Consider the following 19,527-nt stretch of genomic DNA (forward strand, 5'->3'; position numbering starts at 1 on the left):
CATCAATTATACACGGCCGACTTTTCTGCAACATGTGAACATGAGCAGGAACAGCCCGAGATGGATTTATATTCTCATCGCATTCTAGGGATTTAATGTTCTTTGAGCATTTCCTCTGCGCTCATTTACACGCAGACTGTGGGTCAACAAAGGACATTCCTCTGTCTCTTTTATTTCTTCTGGGTTGGGGCGGTCAGAGCAGTTATTTTATATTAACCTTTTCTCTAGCTTGACATTCTCTATATCTGCTGTGCTTTTATTGCAGGTTAGATGTTCTGCATGAACACCATTTTAGAGGGCTCCTCATCATTTTGAAAGGCTACAAAGGAAAGTTAATATACTGGCTGTCTGAGAGAATAATAAGCCGCTCTTTAGTCATTTGATGCCATGTATAGATTTAATTGAATCCCGACGACGGCGCAACAAAATGCTGTGTGTTGCGGGCGACTGTGGTCGGGAATACTGTATCACAAGTGCCTTAATTCCCTCAGAAGTAATTAGAGGTAATTGGGCCTTAATGTAATTACGCTGCGCTTTAAAGATTAATTCTTGTCTATGACGGCCGTGCCGTGTTATGTTGCTGTCTCACCACATTATGCATAATCACATTTCACTATCTCAACTGTTATCTGTGAAGAGTTCCCCCTTGTATGGAGGACAGGGACAGTGTGTGTGTGGTATTTGTGAAATGCAAATGTGTATTTGTACATTCACCATTTTTAAGACATGAGCTTGGAGTCCCTTGTATTTATTTTTAAAGGAACAACACAACTACGCCTGCACATGTGCAGATGACTGATAGGTTTGCAAATGTTTGTCAGGGGGAGGAGTATCATTCAGGAGACCTATTAAAGTTCATCATGCATGTGTCTAGGGGGCAACTGAAGCAATTATGTCAGGATGCAGAATTGACACACACGCGCGCGCGCGCGCACACACACACACACACACACACACACACAAACCATTGTACTGAAGTTTGTAAGGGCAACCAAAGTAATTTTTCTGTCTTGATTATGTTTTATCTGTGAACTGCAAAAAGACTAAAACAATATAAATAATATAATATAATAATAATACAAATATCATGATACCATGTCGACAAGTTCACCATTCTTGGTGAATTTGACTGTGGCAAAAAGGTAAGTTGTTGGGTCGTTGGGCTATATTAAAAAAAATAAACAAGCAACCAGACATGGAAAACAAAGAATATGCTGGCAAACTGTGAAGTTATAGGTTGGGGGGGACTTAATAAAAGAAGAAGAAGATGTGAATACAAAAGGGAAGCCTCGTTGCATGTTAGTTACAGCCACAAGCTACAAAAAATACCTGAATTTGAATGAGATGCAAATAATGTAGAGAGCAGGTGCAGTGACGTTCCCTGGTAAATGTAAGAATTATGTAAATCCACTCTATGAGTCGCCTGTCCCCCTCCTCCACAATACACCACACAGGGATGCTGTTTCAAGTACTTACCCTACTGACTCCTCTTCCTCGGTCTTCTCCATAATTTGTTCCCAGGATTTCAAAGAAGATGTTGGGGTTGGAGCCGTTGTCGGTGAACTCCAGGAAACTCGTGAGGCCGCTCACTCCAAACTGCAAGGACAAGATGGAGTTGAGCGCATTTTCGTTTGGTAAAAGCGATGCTTAGTTGTACTGTTGCCGTGATCTGCATCACAATAAATGTGGTTGCAATAGTTTGTAACAACTTGAAAAGTCTATTTAAAAAAAAAAAAATGATGGCCTTCTGTTCAAAATGAAACTGAATTCTGAATCATCTAATCGCTTTTATAAAATGATGCAATCTCTCCAGCAAATTCAGGCAATGGATGAGCAAAATTGACTTTATCTTAACTCATAATCATGTCTGGCTCTGAGTGTGTAAGTGTACATGCCCAACAAGGACATATAGTATATATAATATGATCCATTAAGAGCATTAATATGCCATTTGGTAATTCATCTGCGTCAACATACAAGTATAACGTTTCCATATTTAATTGCTTCTTCCCCCCCAAGGATGACATGCACACGCATGCATGCACACAATACAGTTCATGTTTATTTAAACCTTTTATAATTATTCAGTTAATTATTGTGGTCCCTCAGTATTGGCAACAACATATTCATCACTATTACATTTACTTTACTTTACTCGTGAGCATTGCCTGAAATAATTAGTGTAGAAGACTGAGCAAAAGGACAGAAAAAGACTCGAATGGAACTCTTCTGTGTTTGAAAGCTTCTCAAAATAAAAATAAAGTTAATGTCCCTGTCTTTCAGTAAAGGCATTATTAATCTTGAAGAGTTGAGCGCGGACGCTGAAAGCTTTTTCGCTCAAAATAGTGGCACGCAGTGAAGCACTAAAACTCTTAGTTTTTGGTGCTATTTTTGTGTTTTTTTGTGTTTGCGTGACTACTTCCCACTGTCCTGTACCTGAAGCGTTCATTGTTCCTATATAATGACAAGAAAGGCTTTCTTTTCTATTCTATTGTATGAATTTCTTCGGGTTGCATCGCAGGCCTGACTTACTGTCCCAGTAAATTTTAAAATGAACTCTGAAATATGGACACTTTGCATAGCAGCCACTGTGAGGGTCGAGACAGTCTATAAAGAGATGAAACACACGCTTCTCTATAACAGCAGTTTCAACTGCTGCAACTTATTACCATCTATGAAGTCACTGAACACCAGATAACAACATCAATAGCTGCAAATTAGTATTTAGAATGGCACCAGGTACCAAAACACTGATTAAACACACAGAAACAGACAGTAAGTAAAGCTCACTCTTGTTGATGCAACGGAAAATGAAACGATTGAGTCTGATGCCAAGCTGTTGAAGTGAACTATATTACTGCTCAGGGCTCTTCAACACTGCTCTGTTGAGACATCAGGGTTGGTTTAACAGCCTGGATTGGCTGATGAAAACCCCAGACTGATTTCAAGGTGAATTACAAAGATAGATATGAAAGCCATTACGCTGTATTTATTATTGTCTGACACTAATCCTTAATTAGCATTTCACTTGGCCTCATCATTCAGTCAAACTGCCATCCCTGGAGTATTTTTTTTTTTTTTTTTTTTTTTTATTGACACCAAAACAGAGGGTGTTGATCCATTTGATTTAAACGGTGATCAAAGTGTTGCCAAACCCCGGTCTAAACACAAGGTGAAATGCAGAGATTCACAAAATCCCGGCAGCAGGATGAAAAACCTCTATCTCCAAAAAGTCAAGTGTTCAGAAACAGAGGATAACTTGCTGATTGAAGAATGTGTTCTTTTTTTTTTATAAAAAAAAAAAAAAAAAAAAGGAAGGTATGGAGTCATTCAAACTGATAAGCACTAAGGTCATGAATCTGCTGAGGAGGGAAGAATGTCTCAGACTTTCACTTGAAATAATTATCAAACTCTAACTCCAGGTCCTGGATGACATTGATTCAGTTTGGAGTTTTTGTTCTAGTTCTTGCTGGATTCCGCTTTTCGAGTTCCTTTGATTAGTTTTAGTGTTAGTTTTTTGTAATATGAAGTATTTGCCAGGTGCAAGATGCAAAAATGGTCATATTAAGTATTGTGTCCTGCAAAAGATAAAGAAGAAATTAGAAATTAGCCTGAAGTGCAAAAAGTGCATTATACTGCTGAGGTTGAATGCAGTTAGAGTGAAAGGTAAAAATCAAATAGCAAAGAGACTAAAAACACATGAATATAACTTAAATAATAAATAACCCTCATGAGACACGTCTACCAACTACATAACAAATGTTATGTTTAACTTGCTATAGCCTTATGTCCCACATAGTAAACAAAAACAAATTGAAAACATTTCATTATGAATGAAAATAAAACCTTTGGAAATTGTCGGCAGAGAAAAAATAAATACACTTCATATGAACCCAAAAGGATTAGAATTATTCTACAGTTTGAGTTAGTTTGAGTTAGTTTTATAAACACACAGTTTAGTTTTAATTAGTTATTGGGTTTGTTTATTTTTCTTTTGTTTAGGTTTCTCCGTTTTTGCCTTTGCCATCATCTGCTGCTTTAGTTTAGTTTTGCCTTTTGTGTTGTGTTTATTGCTTTATTCTATACCACATGGTGTCCTGCAACCTTACAAAGAATGGTTGCCTCATTTAGAGCCACCACCATGTCATTCCTCATCCATGGAGGATTTTAATTAAACCCCAGAGAAGCCAAAGTATAAATTAATTTGGCAGCCATGATTGTATCTCGCCTGTTTTAACTAGTACTGCTCCTGCCAAGTAACAATAGTGCTTGTTCTCAAAAATGTTATGTAATGAGCACACTGTCTTGACATGCAAATATGTGCTCTCTAAATGAAGTGGGAGAAAAGCATTTTACCCACTGCTAAAAAGCACACATGGGACTCATCTATAAATAGGACAAAAATGGTTAGAGTGTATATTGTAGTTGGGAAAAGAGAGTGAGCAAATGCTTTTGCTTTCAACAGAGGAAATAAGGTTCAGCTTCAGCCGTGCAAAGTTGTTTTCTACTGTTAGGTGATACTTTTTCCCCTCAAATATGTTTAGATTGCCTTTTAGAATAAACTGTTGAGCTATTTTTAACAGGCTCGGACACGGCTACAACATCGCGCAGCGGTAGCGCACGGCAGGAGTCTGATGAAACAGATGGTTGGTCCTCAAACTGAGAATAGATGTAGGTGACTTTGGGTCACTAGGATCAACAACACTTCAAAAAAGAAATGTTTAAAGACTTTGACCAACTGCCGAGTATACATTTAACAGACCATAACCCTATGAAAAAAAAACAACCTTTGTTTGTTGATAAGTTCCTGATTTGTTTAATTATACTTAATTATACTGTGTTAAAGTACACTCTATAATTATACCTACATTATAGGTTTTAGGCAGTTGCACAAACATGCTGTAAAATCTAACTCGACTCAATATTTGGTGTATTTGACGGAACAAGGCAGGTAGGTTGTTCCAAAGGCGTTTTACTGTGTCTACGTTCCTTTGACCTTTGAACCTTCAAATTCAAAAGACTTCATTTTTGAGTAGAAGTGAATCATTGTACCAAAAATGAAAGAAATCCCCCCGAGAGCATTCCTGAGATATCATGACAACGAGAGCAGGACGAAAGAGAAGAGAAAACAAAAAATGCAAAGGCACCATGACGTAAAAACACTGTCCTACGACGTATAAAAGACAAACTGCAGCATCAGAACTGTGCATTTAACGCACAACAAAAAAAAGCCTCCATGGGCTCTGCCATTTCTGAAAATGATGTCACAGCTCATGAACTCTTCGGGAGTATGAGACTGTAAACACAAGAGGACGTTATATCATGCACACGCTCTGGTTTGAAAGAAGCATTCACGCAGTGGTATTCAAGTGTGAACGCCGACATACACAATTTATACCCTCCTTTCAGACTTCATTTGTGCTTTATTTTATTTATTTTTCATACCCATACCTTTTTAACAGTATCCAGCATACTCTTGCCTCCTTGCCATGGTTTGGAGCTCTTTCTGATGCAGCTCAGACTGGCCATGCTGTGCCACTTCCTGTCCTCCAGTTTCCTGTGAAAGGTATTGGCCAGCAGCAACACAGTGTCGTAGATGTAGCGGTTGGTAATCTACAGAAAAGGAAAAGCCGAGAGAGAGACATGGGGAAAATACACATTATGCATTATTAAGTATAAAGAAGTTGCTTGACTGAGGATGTGCGACTTTCTTGTTTTGTTTCTCTTATTTTTTTTTTGCTCCTTAAACATGAAAAAACAGATAGAGAGATTCACACATGGAATTTGGGAATCGATATCGATACGTATCGGTATCGGTCCGATACTGGTCAAAATCACTGGATCGAATATTGGACCTATGCAAATTTAGAATCCAATATAATCCAAAAAATCCTACAGGTCAAATGCTTCACTCACTGTAAAAATGTCAATCAAAAATAAATAAATAAATCAGCAAAACATTTTAGCTGAGTCATGTTTGGACTGTTTATTTCTCCTTTTTATGACACAGTTGGAGAATGATGTCTTTGAAATGACTCGGCACAAATGTGTTGTTGACAGCTTTCATACATGGATGTAGAAACTCAAGTTTTTGAGAAACTCAATAATCTTTTTTTCAGTCATTTAAATTCAAAACAGTCGGATGAAAAGAGGAAAATATTTAAATGCATCACAAATCATGTGCTGTTACTGAATGACGTGTGTGTCAATGCTTTGAAATGAATAGCACCAAATTACTGCGCCGTTAGATTAGAAATATTAAATGGGGGAAAAAAAAAAAAGCAATCAAAAAAGAATTCCAGTGATCTATGTGTTCATTGAAATGCTGACAACAGCAGAAAGAAAGGAAAAACACTTCCACCGTTTCGTCTTAGTGTTTCATTAGTTGTCTCTGTCTGACTATCATTCCTTCCATCTGCCTCATCCTTTTTTCTCTGGAAATTGAAGTGATTCTACCACAGCTCTTTGGGGAACTTCAATGATCAGTGGGCTCTCTGCACTTCAGGCAAGCCGAGGCGTGTGTGTGTGTGTGTGTGTGTGTGTGTGTGTGTGTGTGTGCGTGTGTGTGCATGTTTGTGTGGTCGGCTTGAGCAGATGTGCTTCAGTGCAGTGTGAAATTGGGCTTTTGGGCCACTCTCTGACCGCTGAGCTGATCTGCCTCCTCTTTTTCTATGTTTATCTCTCTCTGTGATCCATTGTTTCCTTTTTCTCTTTAATTCAACCTCTCACCAACACACACACACACACACACACACACACACGCACACTCACACAATGTCAAAATGAATGTGTGTAAAGTGTTTCTCAACTGTGCAAACACAATAATTACTCTCACCATTTTTGCCAAATAAAAACATTGCCCATGACTGTAATGAATAGCACACGCACACTGGTTTCCATGACGACATTACATTGACTTACATTCATTTACTGGAGACTTAGTCTAACTTTAACCAGAATTACTAGTACCCTGACCCTCACACTAACCTCAGCCTAACTTTAAAACACCTTAAAATGTTATGGAGACTTTCTTTTTGTCCCCCTTAAGAAATACAATTTAGGTCCCCACAACATAAGCAATACCAGGTACACACACACACACACAACAACAAACAACATTAAAAATACCACACTCTCTTACACCCATAGTGAACATGTCGTGGGGAACTGCCTTAGGATTTGACCGGAAGATATCGCCATAAACATGAGGAACAAGTGTCTGTTTTCAACGTACTTCTTTAACTTTCATCAAAATGTGTTCCTCGGGCGTCTTGTGCATCCACATAAATCAACGGCACATTCATTTGTTTTCTATTTTTTATTTTTTTTTGTCGTGACAACTAAATAAGAGTGTGTTCCTTTACCCACGCGCTGTTTGATGGCAGCTTGATGACTCACATAAACACAGAGAGGGAATGATAATTGCATACACATTGCCATGCTCCCGCGGAGACACAAACACACACACACACACACAAAGAAAACTACTAAGGAAAGCAAATGTATGAGGACAAAGAAAAAAGCTGTCACTGTTCTCTGTGAATTGAATTGTGTGGTCACATAAGCAGCTCATGTTACATCCAATCATTATCACTGACACTTTACTGGAATCTATGGAATCAGGAGTCATGGTAAAACAAAGGTTGTACTAAAGCACTGGGAGCTGTTTAAATAGAAAGAACTGGAGCATCAGGGCACCTTTTAATACATGCAGTAATTTATTTGGGATTTAAATAACAACCTCACTGCACAATGCGACTGGGATCTGCTGATTCTATGGTGTGTTTCAGTGTTAAGACTTTTGTTTAGAAGTTCAATTTAAGTCAAGATGTACACATTGCTGCATAGCAAAGGCCAATAAAGCAGAGGGAATGAGACATTAAAGCTCCACTTAGTGTCTAGTGCTAGTTGTCTCTGCCCCTCCAGACTTGACCCACATCTCAGGTGAGCCTGCGGAGGAAAATTTCCGGAAGAGCGAAAATAGTGACATATTATCTTAAAAGTCTTTTGTACGTATGATTTTTTGGGGCAGTGGATTGCTACACTTCGTCTGTGTGGCACAATTCTTGCAGGTTGTTAAAATCTTTGCTATTCATTACAGCACTGAATTCTGTGCTCTTTTTACATCAGATTAGCACGGACAGACACACTTGTTCCAAATGAATAATGAATGACCTGAGGCAATCCTGCCAACTCCAAAATATGTAATCTGTCTGCTGTTACCGACTATGTTGTCTCTCTCTCTCTGAACTGCTCTGTGAATGCAGGCGTATTTGTGATTCCGAGAGTCTACAGTATAAGAGGTAAACGGGAGGCAAAGCCTTCTGTTACCAGGCTCCTCTCCAGTAAAACCAGCTCCCAGTGTCAGTCTGGGTGGTGGAACGCTCTCTCTGTATTAAAAGTTAGACTTAAACCTCCCTTATGATAGCGCTTATAGTTAGAGCTGGCTCAGGGAAACCTGAACCACCCACCCCTGCTTGTGGAAGTCACACTCACACACACTCACCCCCTCACACTCAGGGTATGAATATGATATCATTACATGACATTAACCTTGTTGTCTCTCCCCCCTCGTTTGTGCCTCTCCCCTCTCTCTCCTCATCTTGACACCAGTTGTGAGGTTATTATTATGCTATGATTAAATTTGATATTACTATGCTACTGCTTGTATAAATGACATTGCAGTACTGTAAACATGTCACAACTCTTTCAGAACCGTCTCATAACATAATGCAACTGATATGCATCTGCTCCTGGTCACGTTCTTCTGTCTCGACCTTGCCTGGCCCCCATTTGTCCTTTCACCCCCAACCGGCCGAGGCAGGCGGCTGCACATCTTTGAGTCTGGTTTGGTCGGAGATTTTCTCCCGAGGTTTTTTTCTCCCTCCACGATGATGACTAGTACCTGCTCATTGTGTGAACTGTTGGGTTTTCTCTTCTCTCTAGTGTCGTTCACTCTCCACATTATGTTAAATGTACATTGTTTGCTTGAAGTTGGCAATTGAGTTTATGTCTGTGTGCAAGTGTGTGGCATCACCAAAATTCTACTTTTTAAATGCACTTTTTAAGTCATTTACACGGATACAATTTGTAGGCAGTAATACATTTGATCATAATTGAAATGACTCCTGCTCTTTACCAGTCTTAATTCAGATTAAGTTAGTTTTCTTTCAGCGGCCATTGCTCCAGGTAATTAAACTGCAATAGGGCAAAGTGCCAGTAAGACAACAACTCCCCACAGTAATATTTTACAGTGAGAAACCTTCTTCCTGCAGTTTTTAATCAGTCCAGTTAAATTTAAAAAGGTCAAGCTTTGCATTGTAAACCTACAATTAATAGATCACACACGTTTTTTGTATGATGTGTCAATAGAAAATATTGACGTGAACAAACAGAATCTGAGAGAGACTCCTGCATTCTATTCAACTCTTATTTTGATATTTAACATTAAACTTCAGTTTTCTTTACGAGCCAAATATACACATGACACACACTTGTTGCAGCAGTTACTTTCAATACGAAACCTGCCGTGAATATGAGAGTAGTACTCCTCATGAGCTCACTGACCGGCTCACATACTGGCTGTATGAGACAATCCACTCACCTCTAGCTGCTGGGCCTTAGGGTTTTTGGGGTCACAGATGGACGTGTTTATCCTGTGGTTGTGTTTGACACAGCGCTGCGTTGTGTTCTGGGGCATCGGGAATGTCTGTCGCACCACAGTCAGCCGGCCGATCGACTTCATGACCAACTCCTGCAGGTCATAGTCGGAGATCTCCTGAGAAGATGAAGGATGAGAGAGGGAGGGGAGAGTGGTGGGGGTAGGATGAGGGGGAATAAATAATGTGAGAGAAACAGTAGCAACAAACCCATCGGGTCTTCTTTTACTGTAGAATATGTATTGTAAAAAAAAAACAAAAAAAAACAACCATATCAAAAATGAAATAAAAACGTGCCTGTCCATTAAAGTCCCAGTAAGTCATATCCAAAGCAATACACTGTATGTTAGCCCTTTAACACCTAAGCCTCAAAATGTCTGTCTGGACTGTTTGGCTTATTTTAACCATAAAGGGCTAGAAAATGTCCTGTAACTAAGTGCTTTTGACCACTTTTCCAGAATATCTCTCAATATCTGGCAGTTATTTACAATTTACTGCATGTTGAAATCGTGTATTAACAGTTTAAAATAAAGAAAAACAAAAAGTTGTACACAAACACCAGATTTTGCAAGGTAAATTTGAAATTTGAACAGTATAAAACATATTTAAAACAACATTTGTTTGAGTTTTTGTCTCAAACATCTCTCTCCTGTCTGGTGACAAAGACGCCGATTCCTCCAACTTCTCAGCATTTGAGAAACAGCCGCGCAATTCTGGTAATGTTGAGTGCGCTTGTGCAAACGTGTTGTCCCCGGTACTCTCTGTGTTAACGGGTTAAATTAATTAGGCTTTGTTTTATAAGGGTTTCATTTTTTTATTATCACCACACCAGGCAGTGAACATCCCATTTTGAAAAGAGCAGAACTTAGGTTAATGTATAGTGTTTTATATCAGTACAGACCAGTAGCCAAAAGGTAGGAAAAGGGTTAAAAAAGTGTCTATATTTGTGTTAGCCTGCTGTGTACATGTGTGTTTGAACATGTCACTGCATGTCCTTGCAAAACCTTGGGGGAAGTAATCACTGCTAATTTTAGCCCTAGGACCTAATCTTTCTCTCCTTCACTCTATCCAATGGATCTCTATCCATCCTCTGCCAGTGCTGAGGGTCATGTGGTGACGAGATGAGAGCTGACGTTTACTGTCCCCGGTGGAGGTAACACCGCCACCAGCCAAGACGGTTTTTACTTTCTCTGTATGTCTGCACAGCAGCCATCTGTGTGTGTGTGTGTGTCCATATGCCAGGTCGAGCCTAAATCTCTCTCTTCCTCTCTAAAAGTGTGTGTGTTCATTTTAAGGTGTTTTTTTTTAATGAAACAAATAAACTTTTTAATTTCTGGTTCAGTGGCGATGATGGTTAAGACTGAGGGCTGAGCACATACACACACACACATACATACATATACAAGCCATAACACATAATGAATATAGGGAAAGTTAATATTACAGATATTAACAGTTCATTGACGACTCTCACTGGATTTTATTTAAATGCAATTAACTTTCATTACGGCCTGCGAGTACTCGCACGATGTGATCAATAGTGATTAAAAAGAGTATTATACAGGCATTATAGGTATAGTGGTAATCATCTGCATTAATTAGGTTGATAAATGGCCATAGCTCGGAGCGTGCACACACATACAGTAGGCTCCGACATCGAGATGATGCTCTGGATTCATTAAATTCAGTCACCTCTAAGATTCAATGACACACACACAGCGATCCATTTCAAACATCTATACATCTGATCTCTGCTGTGAAGTTTAATTTGGCGTTCTTGAAAAAGAGTTGAAATTGTATTAGTGAATTCACTATAGATGTAAATATAATGAAAGGGGGATAAAGGGATATTGATACCGTCAAAAATAAAAATAAAAAAACCCTCAAAGGATTTCACAGGTTCTTTAACCTTGGATGATATCCTGTGAAGGGAGGTATCTACTTTCTAAACAGGCTAAGCTAGGAATACATTTGCTGGCTTTGGAGGCAAAAATGTGTGTGCGTGTGTGTGTGTGTGTGTCGGGGTAAATCCCAAACAACTGCATAACAACCCTGAAGGACACTGAACTACAAGGCAAAAGAAAAGGGAAAGATGCAGGGCAGAGAGAAAAGCTGAAAACTGGTTAAGAGAGAGAGAGAGGGAGGAGGGAGGGGGAGGGAGAGGGAGAGAGAGAGAGAAAGAGAGAGAGAGAAGGCAGATCTTTGGAGCAAAAGAAAATTAAGATTCACAACATACACAGTCAAGGGCAGGCAGAGCAACATCTACTGTAAGGAATATCCAGAGAGTCCAACTCAAACCAGGACACTCAACTAAATACACACGCACCAGTCTACAAGCACACATGCTTAAGGAAAGGAATCATTTTAAGATCCGTCCTCTTGACACCTGTTGAGGACAAATCAGCAGCTTTCTTCCTTTGTTATGCTCCGATGTCCTTTTTTTTGTCTTTGTCTCTCTGGGGAAAGACGACCGAGTACGACTTCCAATGCTTACACATGGACGTATGGCCGCAACTACCAGTTATCTTAATGAAGAATTGCTTCATTCATTTGTTGTTTGATCATAAAATGTCAAAGAATGAAGAAAAATAATCACCCTTTTTACCGAACCTGAAAATGACGATATCAATCAAAATTGATTGATATCTTCATTTGGAACGATTTAAAAATAGATGAAAATGAATAAAGAAATGAACAAAAAAAACAGAATGATTTGAGAGAGAAAAAAAGAGCAAAGAAACTAGAACATATCGACATATAGTACCAAAACTAGTTAATGGACAATTAAAGTAGTAATCAGTGAATTGAATTATTCAGCCCTACTAAATACAATCAGCTTCTCTAATAGATTCTCTCGTTCTAACAGTAAGATCAACAATTTTAACACAGTCTTCCAGAAGGTTTACCTTGAAAAAAAATACATAATGTAGATTGGCTTATTAAGGACATCATTAACAAAATGATCCTTCAAGCTGAAACACTTATCCACAAGTACTGAGGACTTGTGGAGGCCACACTCTGCACACCAACTCCAACCACTTGGAACCAGAAGCAGTGAGTAAGTTGTAACCCTCAGACCGCCCTGCGGCAGTGAATCATTTGTTGTTTACTACATAAACTTCAAGTTTTGGTCTGTAACCATCCCAGCAACCTCAACCTATCACCTCACGCTGTTTCTCACAATCCCCCCCAGAGCGCCAGATCCTCATTTCCAGTGCTTTATGTGAGGAAGGACGGGAGTCAAAAGCAATAACACATCCCTCATCCTCTATTCATCTTGGCATTTTTCCCCTGACCCCTCTGCTTTGTCCTCCATGTTTTGTGCTCAATCCCTCAAGACACCAAATCCCCATTCTCTCTCATCTGCTGCAGAGTGAAAAAAGGAGGGTTTTTTTTATTCATTGTTTGACCCTTTCTGCTCCTCGTTCTCCTCTGACCAACCCCTCAGTTCCTCATCATTCCACACCCCATCAATGCCAAATCCCTCTGTTTTTCACTAATTAGCAACCCCAAGGTTTAAAACAAAAAAACAAAACAAGCACATCTCATTTCCTTTGACCTCTGTTCACTTTTTACCAAAGGCAATTTTCCTTGACAGCCCTTTATTCACTCCTCTGCATCAGCCTATCATTCTACCCGTTTTAGGGCATTTATGAATGACCTTACAACAAAAATTAGAAAGAGGAAGTTGCAAAGTCCCCACAACCTCAGCTTTGACCCAGAAGTAACAGAAGAAGCCTGTACACACAGAGGAGGAGGCCACGTCAAGAAAGAAAAACATGACAAGGTCGAGTCCAGTAACATTTCTGCAAGTTTACGCTCTGCCAGCTCAAATAATTGAAAATGTGTTCATGGATGGGAGGAAAACTTGAAATGGCCCTCAACATGCTAACAGTGAGCCACCAGCTCAACCAGAATCCACCCACTAACAAGCTGAAAGAGGGCATATTGCCAGACTGACACACTTACTTCAATAAATACATTTCCTGCTAGTGTTTACTGGGATAAGGGCAGTAAATAGTCAAATTGAATGAGATGGCAGTGGAAAAAAAGCAATATCATACTACATCATTCTTGATAAAAATGCTATTTCATGAGCTTAAGGACAGAATTATGATAAACAAAAGAGAAATCTGATTCAGATCCCATCAAGGATGCTGCATAGGAGATTGTTGTTCACATTTACCTTGAACAACGCACCAAATCAACACCAGTATTCTTGTATGGCTGTTGTCAGACTGGATAATCTCCAGCTGTGCACAGAGTTGTTATTTTGTTTTCCCTCTACAAACTCCAACCTAACTGTAAATAAGATATGTATAACGTTTACGGCTCAAGATTTATGTGATTTTATATCTTCAAACTTTCCAAGAATATGCCAATATTTTCTGCTGATAGATCATCGTCCTAAAAAAACAACTATTAAACCCGGATATTAAACTTCAACACACCTAAAATGCAAAATCAAACATGGATAAAAGGTGAAGTGCTGGCTGGGTGATTTTTTACTCAAATCCTAGTTTGTTTGCTCGGTTCACATCTAGAGGCCTGGTTAAATGTTGAGAAACAAACGATGTTCAATAGTATCGATATTTGTGCGTCTTGCAGAGAGGTTGTTATTCGTGATCTCATCTGTTCATGCAAAACAAATGTGTTGTTGCAGTTAAGTTGTATAAGTATAGTCAGGGCTGTCATAGCATGAAAATCCCCCTAAATTCAGCGATGTGGCTTTCATGGGATATCACGCAGTCGAATGCCAAATTGACAGAAAAGCCTAATCTCGTCTTATCTCACTACCATGCACTTGTACCCTCAGGAGACAAAAAAAGAAGAAGCAGAGGAAGACATGAGGGAAGAGGGGAAACATGATGAGGAAAAGAGTGAGAAGAGCAACAGTGGAGATCAGGAAAGATAGCATCACTGAGGGTTTAAGACTATGAGAAACAGAACGGCTACGGTCAGCCGTGGAGTTTCTCCAAACTTATTGGAAACAGAGCAAATGAGTGGCCATGTGTGCACCCTATTATTTCTCTTCCTAATCGTCTTCTTCTTATCCTGAGCAGAACGGAGGAGATAGGGAGAGGAAGGATGATCAATTATGAACTGTGAACTCCCCCTCAGTGGGGCTGTCTGACTGCAGGCTGCAGATAAAGCAGAGTTATGACAACCATACAGTGCCCCCTCATCCATAATAAACTACAGGGAGGGAAAAAGCACTTTCACACATAGGAATATTCATCCTCCAAAGAACCAGTACTAGAAGACATCCCATGTGACAAAAATATTGCAGCTGCTCATCCATTTTGAAAACTCTGCTACAGTACTCGACATATGGGGGAAAAAAAATATTCCATCCGTAATAGAACAGGTGACTACATTTCATACTTGATCAGCAAAATGAGGACGTCCCATAATTCGCAATTTGTGTATGAAGATTTTTAAGAAGATTTTATCCTATGTACCTTTTACGTTCTACATTTTCTAGTATAAATCTACCTTAATTTACTACACTGGTATGTTCTCTTACTGTATTGTAGCTTTAATTATTGACTGTTTTACCATTACTTATGATTTACAGCACAAAAAACTGACGGAACATTGCATTTCTGTGAAAGGAAACAGTCAATGGAAAAACTTTCAATTAATTCAATTAAAACCAGTATGTGAAGGAACTTCAATGAAATGTGATCATTTGCATTATCACAAATGAATGTGCCGTTTTGGACTATGACTATTTTATGACTATGACTTGTTTTATTTGGTGTATATTGTTATTTTGTATTATATGCTATGCAAATGGATTAATTAAGATTATTCTTCTTTCTTTTCATTTTGTGAATGAAATTAAATAAACTAAACTAAACTACCACTAAAACATTAACAGTTGAGACAGCATTGTGATGCTTTTAAAGGGGTAGCAGGTACAAGCAGGAACAATTACAAGCTACACGCTGCTAGACGTGCACTCAGGCCGCTGAACGACATCTTCAGCCTCTCGGGAAGCTGAGCAAAGAGCAGGTCGCTGTCAGGAACCCTAAAGAGCGTTTAAACAACACCAGATGCCTGACAGAACTCAATGAACGTGATGACACACTAATAGACAGTTAGAGGCGACTTTAGCTGCTCTGTAGGCTCCCTGAAAATGCCATCTGCAGAGCAAAGTGTATCAACAAAGTCTGGGAGAAAGAAAATGTTTGTCCACTGAGTGGTAAAGTCTCAAATGTTATATTGTGAAAGCACATCTGTTTCACACCAGTGGCCTCACATGCCGCTTCTCTTTAAAGTCAAGGTCGAACACGTGAGTGGCTGTTTTCAGCACGTCCTTTACCTTTGTATATTTCATAAAGAGTACAGATCTTCATCAAAGTGCAGGGGGGATAAACCACTCACTTCACTCACTGAGACAAAAAAAAAAAACAACGAAAAACTCAGAAGTTTTCATAACAGAGGCAGATATTTTTGATCAAATATGAAAAAAAAACCTCTACCTTGATATATTGAGACAGACTTCAGAACCAAGTGTGCAAGTCAAAATGCCCCTGACTGATGTGCACATTATCAAACACTTTTAAAACTCTGACAAAGGAAATCAAAAGCAATTTGTGGTTGGGAACTTATTATTGTTGAGTTGCACACTATATACTACATAATTGTTTGTCTAATTAATCAGGTTGCAATTTTGCAACTCGTGGCCAATCAGGCAGCTGCGGGGGCGATTATGTCACGATTATCGCCCAAAAAATCAGCTTTAAACTGGTTTGGTTAATGTCGTAAAACACACTGAAATCACTTCACATTTTGGTGAGGGACAAATACGTTCTCTTGTATTGCATATTTGTGGGTAACACTGAAACTATTTAAAGTACAGAAAGCATAAATGACAAGTCCAGTGATAAACTATTTTTTGTTGCTGCCGTCACAGCAATATGAATTTGTTCAGTCTTCACAGACTACAATCAAACAAAAACACTGGAAGACGGTGTCAAATGATGGAAATGATAATGTTCTCGAATGTCTTGTTTTGTCCACAAACCAAAATGAATCAGTTTTCACAAGATTTCTTTGTTATATGGAGCAAAGAAACCAGCTGAAAATTCAGACATCTTGGTTTAATCATGAAAGAAGCTTCAAACCGATTAAACAATTAACAAAATAGTTGCCGATTAATTTATTGTTTCAGCTCTAATGCAGACTCTCCCTTGTGGGTCTTTAAAAAAAACAAACAACTGCATCTGTGGGACTAGACAGCTTTAAGTCGCACATATACCTCAACAGCTATTGCCCCCATTCATTACAATAATTCTATAGCGGCAAATTTCCACGGTTTCATGTGAGTGCTTTTTATCTAAATGCATGACAACATCCTTTATCAGCGCACCCCTTAAGTGTATTCAAAAAACATCACAGACCTTGATCTCATTTCCAGCAGCTACAGTCACCGGAGCCAATCAAAAAAGGGGGGCGGATCAAAAATAGCAATCAAAAATGATTGCTACTATAAAAGTTCAGCAGACGACCTGTAGACATGAAACTGTTTCGCACTTCATTTCACCTCTCGTGTGTTTTTCTGGACAGGGGGAGGGCGAACTCACGACTGCAAAGGCTCAAGTTCAAAAAAATCTATGAATGTTTTTATGGATTTTATGGATTTTATGGATATGGTATCTCACAAGTCCTCTATCCTGTACATTTTTATTTTAGAGAGAGAACACTTTTTTGTATATCTGTAAATGTCACAGCAGGCCACAGATGTTTGTTTCACACTGAAATGCTTTGGTTACTGAGCAGCATTTACAGTATCTACACTATTATAATAAAAGGGTATGGCTTGGAAATGAAACTGAAAGAGGAAAAACAAAGGCAACTTCACTCGTTGCTATTGTTTACCATATTCTGTTCCCAATTGTTTCTCAAATAAATGTTTTTTTTTGGTTGTTTTTTTTGCTGCCTCCACAAAACCTCTGCTTGTATACATGGTTGTGTTTACACACTAGTTAGTATATGTGTGTGTGGCGGCTGGAAACCCCTGCTGTGCCCTCCCAGCTGAGTGCAATCCCCTGGGCTACAAAGACACACTGCATTAGCCGTCACTGTACACACACACACACACACACACACACACACACACACACACACACACACACACACACACACACACACACACACACACACACACACACATATGCAGCAGATCTAAAAAAAAAAAAAGGACACTTTTCATAGAGCTCAAAGTTGTTGTCCTATTTGAAATCGATACGGAATTGAAGTTTAATGACGTTGCTCTTCTAGTTACAGTGATTGTGATCGGGGACTGTGAGCATGGAGGACACAGGACAAACATTACACTCTGAGGAGAAGGGACGACAGTGGTCACATGACTATTCTGTTTATTCTCTGAGTCGGTGAAGCCACGGCACCGCTTAAAAAATAAGTGAAACTCCAAACAACGTTTAAATCCTATTGCTGGTGGATCAACATTAAGTGATTCTGTCATACCATTAAAATCTGTGACCTCCTTTAATGTTGTGGCTGATCGTTTGTGTGTTTATGCTCATTTCAAGTTCACCTTTGTCATTTCTGAAAACACATCGTTAGTATGAAGTGCATTCAGAATGTGGAGACCTTTACTGTAAGGTTTTGTTTTTTTCCTCTGCGGAACGTAAAAATTGTCCTCTATCATTGAGTTGTGTGTGTGTTATTAGACGGGAGTCAAACAAATTCTAAGCTCTTCCATGTCCTTCGAACATCCTGGACAGTGAAGAGATTAGAGGTTCTTCCATATCTAAAACCATAAATATCTCCAGGATAATTGAAACAATAAGGTGAACTGAAGGAACACCCAGTACAGAATCCATAAATCATTTCCACTCCCTCACCTCATTAATCAGGATCCAGTGACAATCGAAGGCCACCAGGTTGGTCTCCACCACCTGCAACACACAAACAAAACAGGATTAGAATAATTCAATTTATTTATTTAAGAAAAAAAAAATGCAATTAATTTGGTAGAAATATCGTAAGCTTTCAATAAATGACAGGAAGAAAGATTAAAAAGTATTTGGGAGACAAGTTGTTTATTTTCAACGTTTTTAAAGAATAAAAAAAAATGTTATTATACATTTTCTGTCTTGGATAATGTGGTTCATGGGTTCTAAAGTGTGAATATTATGGAAAAGAACATTATGGTAATGTGCAAAGTGTGCAGCTTGGCATGAGCGAGTTGAGTGAGAAAACTTGTATCAAAAGGTGCTTAAGGTAACTGCCAAAACACTTATCAAACACATGCAGCAATGGCTTAACTTGCATGTCTGTGACGAAATAGCCGCAGACTTCCGCCTAAACACAAACTTGAAAGTCAACATCGGTTTTCTCCTTAGACAGGCTTGAGTAGAATTTTGCTCTCTGCCTTTAGGCTCCATTTTAATGATGTAAGCACCTGATCAAATGCTGAAGTGTATACATCGAGTGTGTCCAAATGCACCGAAAAAAAGAAATAAAAATACACGTCGCTGCGGCAGACACAACTTTCCAAAAGGTAGCAATTTGTCTAATTTATTAATCAAGAACCTGTTTCGGGTCAGTCAGCGAGCCATCTCACCTTTTAAATTATTATAACAGCAGATAGCCTGGTATTAAGAAAAAAATATTTATATCAAGAAGTTCATTTGAGAAGGCCATCTACTCTGAGTGTGCGCAAAGCAAACACATGTGCACCTATCATATGCCACAATTACTTTTGTACACCACTGAATGCTGACCAGATTTTTGGTCACTTGCTTTAAACTTCGTCCAGACACCAATAACGCAGCTTTAAAGCACCACTATGCAACATTTTCTACCTCAATACAAGAGGTTGAAAAGAACAGAT

At 38.9% G+C, this 19,527-nt stretch overlaps 1 protein-coding gene across 3 annotated transcripts in view; it reads right to left on the reverse strand.

The window, feature by feature from the left end:
- The window catches only part of grid2 (glutamate receptor, ionotropic, delta 2), a 375,714-nt gene that overhangs the window by 119,208 nt on the left and 236,979 nt on the right, over positions 1 to 19,527 (reverse strand). For all 3 annotated transcript variants that reach the window (XM_044026431.1, XM_044026432.1, XM_044026433.1), the window contains exons 5-8: positions 18,536 to 18,589; positions 9,605 to 9,778; positions 5,452 to 5,613; positions 1,477 to 1,596 (exon numbers count right to left, since the gene is read on the reverse strand). In XM_044026431.1, the coding sequence (XP_043882366.1) occupies positions 1,477 to 1,596; positions 5,452 to 5,613; positions 9,605 to 9,778; positions 18,536 to 18,589 (510 nt within the window). The remainder of the gene's footprint in view (positions 1 to 1,476; positions 1,597 to 5,451; positions 5,614 to 9,604; positions 9,779 to 18,535; positions 18,590 to 19,527) is intronic.

The sequence above is a fragment of the Solea senegalensis genome, linkage group LG5 (genome assembly GCF_019176455.1).
Source record: "Solea senegalensis isolate Sse05_10M linkage group LG5, IFAPA_SoseM_1, whole genome shotgun sequence".
Lineage (NCBI taxonomy): Eukaryota > Metazoa > Chordata > Actinopteri > Pleuronectiformes > Soleidae > Solea > Solea senegalensis.